Source organism: Vigna unguiculata, chromosome 5 (genome assembly GCF_037176805.1).
Source record: "Vigna unguiculata cultivar grain cowpea cultivar isolate G323 ecotype 2 chromosome 5, ASM3717680v1, whole genome shotgun sequence".
Classification (NCBI taxonomy): domain Eukaryota; kingdom Viridiplantae; phylum Streptophyta; class Magnoliopsida; order Fabales; family Fabaceae; genus Vigna; species Vigna unguiculata.
In genome coordinates this window covers 8,879,104-8,888,697 of record NC_140796.1, presented here as the reverse complement: position 1 = coordinate 8,888,697, position 9,594 = coordinate 8,879,104, and the positions used below count along the sequence as shown (strand labels likewise).

Here is a 9,594-nt window from a genome sequence, read left to right as displayed (position 1 = left end):
TGCTCCCAACTGTTGCAAGAGGACGACAATGACAACGAGACATGACTTTCTAGCGAAAGGTGGATGGCAAGAGAATAGTGGATAAAGGGAAGAAGAACCTTCCTCCACGACAACCCAACGTCTACAATTCAAAAACCTAAATCCCCTTTTCAATTAAACCATAGTCCATGTCATAGTGCATTCACAGCCACGTACTGAACAGTGATCCACGTCAATGCCAAACTGACACGTACACAGTTTTCTGTTAATAATTTTAACGGAGTTAGGTCGAAGGAGTTAATTGAAATAAATTTTTGAAATTTAAGACCCAATTGAATAAAAATTCAAAAGTAGGATCAAATTGAAAAAAAATATCCAAAAGTAGAACCAAATGACTATTTAAGCTTAATAAGAAAATTATTTAATGAACTACTATTTCCTTGCATTTTCAGTTTCTACATGTTCATCCCCTGTTTAAGCATCATTTTTGGCAATTGTTGTTGTCTAAGTTGAAAGCTTTTCTATATCTGCAACTCAAATTGAACCCCTACACTACAAAACAACAAACCTTTGGTTTTTCAACATCTCTTCTTTCCTAAGACCTCCATAACTTGGTTGGTCCTAATTGAACCTACATGTTTAACTTCTATAAACCTTCATATTCTATCCATTATGAATATTGCATTGCAATTTTGTAGTCAATCACCATTATCTTATTGGTCCATTTAGTCATTAGTTGTTTGGTGTTATTCTCCTCAATTTTGTGTTTTCTCCTATGGTTTCATTTTTCGTAACTCAACCTCTTTGTGCCTTTCCTCATCGTGTTGTCTCTTTGGTTTCTTGCCTCCACTATGCTCCTCGCCTCTATGACTTGTGGCCTGGTTACTATAGTCAGTGTTGTCCTACCAAGGGTCAACCATTGTTGTCCTTACTGATTGGCATTTTTGTTGGTCTCCTTATAATTCATGTTAGTATTTTTTTTAAGTATTTTATAATTTTAAATTCTGAAAATTTAATTTGGCTAAATTATTTATTGGTCTCTATTTTTATAAAAAAAATAAATCAATTTTTTTATTTGTCTCAATTTGGTCCCTATTTTGATAAATTTGTTGAAATCAGGTTCCTTCTGTTAATAATATTTTAGAATGATTTTTTCATTATTTTGTATTTAATTTTATTTAAATGTTTAATCTTTTAAAAAAAAAGAAAAAATTGGCACGAGTCAAATTTAGGTATTGTTACGCGACAAAAGCAATATGACGTGACAATGACAGTGCAACGTGTCAATGTTGATGTCAAAAATATCAATTTAGTCATTGTATTTGTTACTTTGTCTCAAATTAATCCCAATTTTGTTTAAGCTCGAGAAATTTCATCCATTCCAAATTAAGACCATATTTAACTCTTATATAAATGTTAGGCTTAAATATATATATATATATATATATATATATATATATATATATATATATATATATATATATATATATATATATATATATTTAGTCCCTATTTTCGTTGTGTTTGTTTAATTTGGTTCTCATTTTCGTTTTACGTTCAATTAGGTCTCATTTTCATTAAATTTTGGTCAATTTGGTACATTTTATTAACAGTATTTGAATAGTTAACTTTCCTTGCCCCTCCATTGTTATTTGCCTTCCATCTTCACATTTAAGTTTGCTACATCTCTCAATGTGAGACTTGAAATGAGAAATGCTATACTTTTTACTACCAATAATGTATTTTTGGTTTCACCCATTACACTTTGCCCACTCTTTTCTATTGTCACCAACCATAATCCTAGTAAAATATTTCCAACAGTCAGAAGTTGTTGACTTTTCATTTTTCTTAGAAGATAAATCTCTAAGTTTAACACTCTCATCCATATCCTCTTTAATAACATCAACATTCTTAGTTTCATGAACAACATTCGGAGGATGAATAATATTTGACTCATCCATTATATCTTACTAATCACTTAGGTTCACTAAATTCTAACACAAACAAACATAATGACATAACTCAGTAAAATAAAACACAAATAGCAACCCAAGCAACACCCTAAACAACAACAAACAACTGAATTATAATAACTTGCAGCAATTTACAGATGACAAAAACAAGACGACACAAACAACAATGTAATTACATCAATTTACTCAATTACAGACGCCACAAATATACGACAGACATCACTTAATTACAACAATTACCATTGACTACACAAACAAGTACAAACACTCTAGCAATTACCTCGAAAGAAGCCAATTATGACACCAACTATCTCAACACTGTCACGACTGGAATTACAGCAGAAACAATTACTCCAATTGGGGGACTCCAAATTACATCAATGAATCATACAACACCTTCAACTCCAATTGGGGGAAATAAAATAAGGTTAGGGAATTTGCGAATTGGGGCTACGAATTGAAAATTAGGGCTCAAAATTCGAATGAGGAATGAACATGTGTCATGGTGGTCGCCATTCCTCGGAATTGTCATTGTCCGTCGCAGTGTGGCGGCTCTGCGTTGTCCTCGTAGTGTCGTGGCTCTCCGTCAAAGTGTCACTATGTGGCTGGGTTGCATTCGACGCCGTCGAGGTCTCGTGGTGAACGTAGGAGAAACACGGAGGAGAGGAGAAAGACACGAGACTGAAGGATGGAGTTTCCCTTTCTGAAGTTGGGTGTGGCTGGGTTGCCTTACAATGTTATGAAGAGTTTTTTGTTCGCAAGAGTGTTTTTAGTTCCTTTTTCTAAAATTCTGATGCCCTTCACGTTGTCACAAAACAACACAACACTCACTATGGGAAAAACACTTTTTGAAGTTGGTAGGAGATTCCCCGAGATAAACACTGCACGACCGTTTACTTTTCCATAAATGATGACTCTAAAGTCACTTTTCTCTTTGTCTCGGTTCTTTGCGAGGAACACGTTTAATTTAGTAATCCCAGACGGAATCGTTGACGATTTCTTCATTTTATTCACCCCAAATAGAAATTTTGATGAATCACTGCTTTTACCCTTGAAAACTTTGCATTCTTCCGAAGACTAATTAGATTTAAATAAGTCAGAATATTCATCAACCAAATGAAATCATAGTAAAAGACATTAAGAATTATTCTTAATTTTAGCAAAAAGAATTATAAACGGGTACTTAACTATGGGAAAAAACACTTGCTGATATAGCAAAATACTTCATCTTACAGTTAGTTTAGTTCAATGGAAAGAATGAAAAAGTAATTAATTAAGTTGAGTATATGAGGAAGCAAACCTTATCGTAGAAAGTGACGATGGGGTTTTTTGTATTATCATATAAGACACGACGGTCGTGAAGTGTGAAAAAGGTATCTTCAATGTAGAAGAGACGATCATCCGTTTCACTGTAAGCGACTCTTTTCTCAGTATTAATTTGTAGAGTGATAGATTGAGGAACACAATAGGAAGGATTAATAACTGAGACTTTGTTTGCCATTCAAGAGTGAGGTGTTTTATGTACTCAGTCTGTTCTTCAATTATGTGTTGTATATAGCAATATTATATATGGACAATGATATTTTGATTACTAAATTTTAACAACTTTCTCTTAGTATATGAACTGACATCTTTTAAGTAGTTTTTGAATATTGAGAAAGAGAAAATGAAAAAAATAAAAAATCACTAAGAAAATGACACCTAAGATTGTAATAGAAAGTTATCAAGATTTAGTAGTCAAAAAATCATTTTCATAATATCACGACTGTAGGCATGAAGAGTATTATTAGATTCGTAGGTATAATATATGGATGGTTCTATATTTTCACCCTATCTATCAGTGTTAAAACTTTTGCTCACTAATAATTTTTTGTTATAATTTTGTGTTTCCTCTCGAGGTAAAATTGATGGTTGAGCAGTGTGATGAGCATATAAGTAAATACAGATTAAAGACATTGGTAATTGGCTGTGGTGGACATTATCTAAAGAGGAATGTTGATAGACCAATGCATACATAAACACCTGTGAGAACTAAAACATATTTGTAGACACCCGTTGACAGAACACAATGCAAAGCATAATTAGGCAGATTATTTTGTGGGAGATTGCTGTCAAGACATGATACATTACATCGACCATATTACAATTGCTAAATATGGTGTTTGATTTACAATTGGATTGTCCTAATGGATGAATACAAGTTATGATTTTTTGACTTATAAATGCACGGATCATTTCCTATTGTAGGTACACTATATTATGAAAACTTTTTATATTTATATATTAGTTGGAACACTCCTAGTGTTCTAATATTAATATATATATATATATATATATATATATATATATATATATATATATATATATATATATATATATATATATATATATATATATATATATATATATATATATATATGGCACCATTTGCAATTGCTGTAGTGTATGGTATCTGTCATATACACGCGTCATACGTATAAATACGACTAAGTCAAGATTTTGACAGCATTGATGAATAGAAGCCGACACAAATAAGACGCAAGAATCAAATATGCATTACCACGCAATTAAGTGTGCATTTGGAGAGAACTGAATAAATGGTTCACCAAAATTAAAGTTAGACTTTAATATGTTTAACAAATGAAAAATATATCTTATTGTAAACACTCAATTTCATTCGAGTAATCAAACTTTATTTCTAAGATTTAGAAAAGAGAAAGATGTTAAAAAATGGAAAATATTCTAGAAAAAAACAAAAAAAATAAATAAAAAAGGCATATTTTGTTTGATCTTTTTAAAAAATTATGTACTCATTCATAAATTTTCTTAAATTGGTACACATTCGTAATTTTGTCTGTGTTGTTTACACACCTTTTAAGAAGGAAAATGTCTAATTAATTTTAAGAGTTAATTTTTAGGAGTTAAGAAATTTGATTTTTATTTTTATTAATCTTTTTTTAGTTTAAATTCTTTATTAATTTTTTTGGTACTATTATTAGTGAGCATTAAAAATATATTGTGTTAGTATTTTAAATATTTTTTAATATATTTTAAAATGTCAAAATTAATGATAATCAGTCTATTATGGAGAAACAGTAGAGAAATAGCACAACAAAATCTAGTAGAGAATTTAAATTCATCTTTCTTCGATGTCTTATTTTATTTTAAGTTTCTCCGAGACTCGTATTTTGACTCTAACAACCTTCCTCATTAAAAATAATAAAATCTTTCAACCTAACCTTGCAATTTTATAAAAACATTCATAACCAACAATCTTAATTCCATATAACATAAGGGATATATTGTAAGACCCACTTTAATTCTGTCCTAAAATTTAAGGGCCTCTCTCTTAGTCAGTTAGGCCTAAGGCTGGCCCATAGGGCATCCCAAAACCCTTAAACCAGCCTAACCCTCTCATGTTCTGTCCACTTTGCAAAATCAATCACCTTACTCCTATTCTCTTTTCCCCTCAAACAGTGCTCTGTTAGGGTTCGAAGCTCATTCAGATTCAAATCAGCTTAACCTCATTCTCTGCTCATTCAGATTCAAATCAGCTTAACCTCATTCTCTGCTCCACGTAAGTTGTTCTTCCGCTCATGCTCTTTCTTCTCCAGCTTGTTTTCGTGGTTCCTGTTAGGGTTCACCGTAGTAATCCCGTTTTCATTCTGTGCCACTGTTATCAACTCTTGGGTATGCTTCTGGAGTTGTTAGGTTCATTGTCGTAGGTGCTTGTGCTTTCCACTAGCATCTGTCCGGGTGAGGGAAGCTAGGAATTTTCATGCTTTTATAAATAATGTGCTTGTTTTGGTTCTGTTGGGTGCCCTTGATGATTTGATGTGCTTTTGATGGTGTGAAAATAATCTGTGTACTGTTTCTGGATGGATTTTTGGCTTTGCATGCGTGAGAGAAGGTGAGATTTGCTATGCTCGCCTAAGCGAACTGTTTTTCACCCAAATAAGAAGCTCTCGCCTAAGCGAGAATGATAGTAACTTTTTCCCTTTGGTTTCGAGTGCTCGCCTGAGCGAAGGCCTCTCGCTTGAGCGAGATGGGCTAGCTTGAGCGAGAACTTGAAGTGCTCTCTATTTTCAATCTCGCTTAAGCGAAAGCTTTTCGCTTGAGCGAGAGACCCTGTCGCCTAAACGAGAGCTCCTTAGCTTGAGCGAGATTGACAGCAGAGTTGTTTAAATACTTGTATGCTCCCATGATTGATTTGTTTACCTTTTAAAGCATGAAATATGATGCCAATGTTTTATACAACGTGCTTGTGTTCTCTTAAATTTTTGTTGTTTGGGATTTTGTGTTTTTACATGTTGAAACCAGTAAAAATCTGTCAGTTTAGCTTAAGCGAGAGATTTTAGCTTAAGTGAGATCAATCTAGCTTAAGCGAGAATTTCTAGTTCAAGCGAGACCAATCTAGCTTAAGCGAGATCAGTCTACCTTAAGCGAGAATTGCTGTAGAATTTAATTCCTTACTTTAACTTGAACTTGTGGATTGATTCAATTACTTTTAAAAGCATGAATTGGGCGAATGGGTATGAGTAGAATGGTTTATGGTCTGTGATTGATAAGTTTAACATGACCTTGGCATGTGACTTGTATGGGATGGTTGGTTATCAAAGTGGTTTGGCATGATAAATGATTCTATATTGATTGTTGGAAGCATGATGATTGGGTTGGTTAAGATGTAATTTCACGATAGTTTCGTGGTGGTGCCTCAGTTGGTCGGTACGTAATTCCATGACCCTTGTTAGTGGGAGTTCATGGTGGTGTCCCATCTATATAATTTAGTAAGGATTCAAGGTAAGGTTGCATCCTGACACTTTAAAGAGTCAGTTAGTCTTACATAGAGCAGATTGACTCTTGTGGTGAGAGTAGCAAGAGTCCTGAAACCCATTAAGGGCTAACCTTGTGTGTGGAATTTGAGACATTGTAACACTTAGCTCGGGGGAAAGCAGCTCGGTAGAGTAGAGAAATCTACCACAAGTGCAAGCATCCGCTGAATCCGACTAAATTATATGTATCCGGATGAGTCGTGTCTGAGTCCTAGTGTATTGTGTGTAAGTCATAACATGATTGGTTGATATATATATATATATATATATATATATATATATATATATATATATATATATATATATATATATATATATACATGTTGAAATATGAAAGTGTGTGTGACAGTATGATGAACTATTTTTCTACTCTAGCTTACAATTTCTGCTTGTTGTATGTTCTGCGTGTGTGGTGTTGCGTGTGTGGTGTTCTCTTTTTGCGATGATCATTAATTTATTGATGTGAGCAGATGTGAGAACTTCTCATGGTCAACGGGATAATGGAGACTCCGTTGCTTAGCTTTGGGTTGGATTCTACCGTCCAAGTTTCTTTTAGGGTTGTAGCCCATGTACTTGTCTGCCCCTTGGACAATTATTTTGAATACTGTAGACTCTTACTCCACTTTGGTCACTGGCATCTTGGTGTGCCTAAATTCCTATTCAGATTTCTCTTGATTAGATGTTAGGAGTAGTGTTTATACTCCATATCTTTGTTTTCGATATTATCATGTGTGACATTTCCTTTAATTAGTGTTATTAATTAATTAGGGTGTTACATATATGATATATCATAACAATGCCTAGATTTCCGATGTGTAATTATACAATAATATAGTTGAATGACTTGGTAGGTTAAAATTATTCTTATGGTTCTTATGGATTTTATTCCTAAAAATCCTCACGCATAATCTAGCCAAAATTGCTGTAAATAGTTATCCATTAAGTGATTCAGGAATAAGTTATCATGAGTTAAAAGCTGAATAAGTTATCCATGAATAAATTTGTAAGAATTTTATCGATAAATAAATTATTTTACATAGATTATCTAGCGTATTCAAAGAATAATTCCTAAATTATTCACATATCAACACTAATTGAAAATTGTTGATATGACCAATTTTAGGATGGATTTTTTTTGTCAATATTACTGGCAATTTTTTTTCGTTTACACTCATGATTTTTTTTTTACCTACAAAATCTTGTCGTTGTTTTTTTATTACTAGAGATAAGGTAAAAAATATATAATTTTTTTTCAGCAAAAATGTAAATACATATTTATGTGAGAGTACTTGAGGATGCTCCAGCCCATATATAAGAACATGTACAATGTTTTTCAAACATATTATTCCTATAATATAAGACAATACAGTATTTTTACGATCCAAATACTCTTTTATATAAGTAAGAAAATATACCAAATAAAATCATCTGTACGAGGAGTCACTTGAAATTTATTTCCTCACTCTTCTTAAGATTTTCTTATACAATATATTTATTTACTCGATTGGAAGCGATAAAATTGCTGAAGTCATTTCTATGCCGGCACTAAGAGAATCTTGTGTACTAGTATCAGAACATTTGATATCCTTAACAATCATAAGTAGTGCCACTATGAATGCATAGTCAACGTTGGGATTGACCGAGACCTTGAAGCCACCATTATTCTCCACCTATGTTACAGACAGAAACTCGCATGAATAAATATATTCAAAATTATACTACTTATCAAAAACATGCATCTAATTAACAAAATTAGCAGTCATATACTTGCGCTACAATGGTAGGAGATTCCCCGACATAAACACTGCACGACCGTTTACTTCCATAAATGATTACTCTGAACTCACTTTTCTCTTCGTCTGGGTTTTTTGCAAGGAACACGTTTAATTTTGTGATCCCAGACGGAATCGTTGACGATTTCTTCATTTTCTTCACCCGAAATAGAAAATTAGATGAATCAGTGCTTTCACCCTTGAAAACTTTGCATTCTTCCGAAGACTAAATAGAAACAGTTATGAATATTTAAATAAGTCTGCATATTCATCAACCAAAATGATAGGAAAAAACATAGCACAATACGTCATCTAACAGTTAGTTTAGTTCAATGGCAAGAATGGAAAAGTAATTAATTAAGTTGAGTATGAGGAAGCAAACCTTATTGTAGAAAGTGACGATTGGGTTTTTTGTATTATCATATAAGACACGACGGTCGTGAAGTGTGAATGAGGTATCTTGAATATAGAAGAGACGATCATCCCTTTCACTGTAAGCCACTCCTTTCTCAGTATTAATTTGTATAATGATAGAGTGAGGAACACAATACGAAGGATTGATAACTGAGACTTTGTTTGCCATGGAACCAAAATGTTTTCTTGAACTATGTGTTGTATATCGTAATATATAGAGCACCACACAATTGAAGCTTATCGTTTCCAAATGCAGTAGTCTATAGGTATCTCTCATATAACTAAGTCAAGATTTTGACAGCATTGATGAATAGAAGCCGACACAAATAAGACGCAAGAATCAAATATGCATTACCACGCAATTAAGTGTGCATTTGGAGAGAACTCAATAAATGGTTCACCAAATTAAAGTTAGACTTAATATGTTTAACAAATGAAAAATATATGTTTCCACCTGTTTGATCGGATATTTTCAAAATTTAATATCAATTTAATTATTTGTATTGAAATTTCAAACAGTTTGTTAACTTTTCAATCTTATAATTTGGTCTTGTAGATAAATATATAACTTTGCCTATAATTTGTCTGATTTTTTTAGATTTATAAAATTTTAAACACCAATCA

At 32.6% G+C, this 9,594-nt stretch overlaps 1 protein-coding gene and 1 pseudogene across 3 annotated transcripts; both read right to left on the bottom strand.

The window, feature by feature from the left end:
• Nucleotides 1-2,041: 2,041 nt before the first annotated feature.
• On the bottom strand, nucleotides 2,042-3,487 carry LOC146886037 (protein LURP-one-related 15-like; annotated as a pseudogene). The gene is made up of 2 exons (XR_014995166.1): nucleotides 3,253-3,487; nucleotides 2,042-3,029 (listed from the first exon to the last, which is right to left on the bottom strand). The product of XR_014995166.1 is annotated as a protein LURP-one-related 15-like (transcript).
• Nucleotides 3,488-8,015: 4,528 nt separating this feature from the next.
• Nucleotides 8,016-9,234, bottom strand: LOC114184075 (protein LURP-one-related 15-like). 2 transcript variants are annotated; one of them, XM_085674112.1, is made up of 3 exons: nucleotides 8,939-9,234; nucleotides 8,552-8,713; nucleotides 8,016-8,454 (listed from the first exon to the last, which is right to left on the bottom strand). In XM_085674112.1, the coding sequence occupies exons 1-3, from the start codon at nucleotides 9,137-9,139 to the stop codon at nucleotides 8,281-8,283; spliced, it is 537 nt and encodes a 178-aa protein (XP_085530238.1). In that variant the 5' UTR covers nucleotides 9,140-9,234; the 3' UTR covers nucleotides 8,016-8,280. The 2 variants fall into 2 exon arrangements, with proteins under 2 accessions (XP_085530238.1, XP_027927116.2); XM_028071315.2 differs by having other exon boundaries at nucleotides 8,552-8,782; nucleotides 8,939-9,232.
• Between the last annotated feature and the right edge of the window lie 360 nt (nucleotides 9,235-9,594).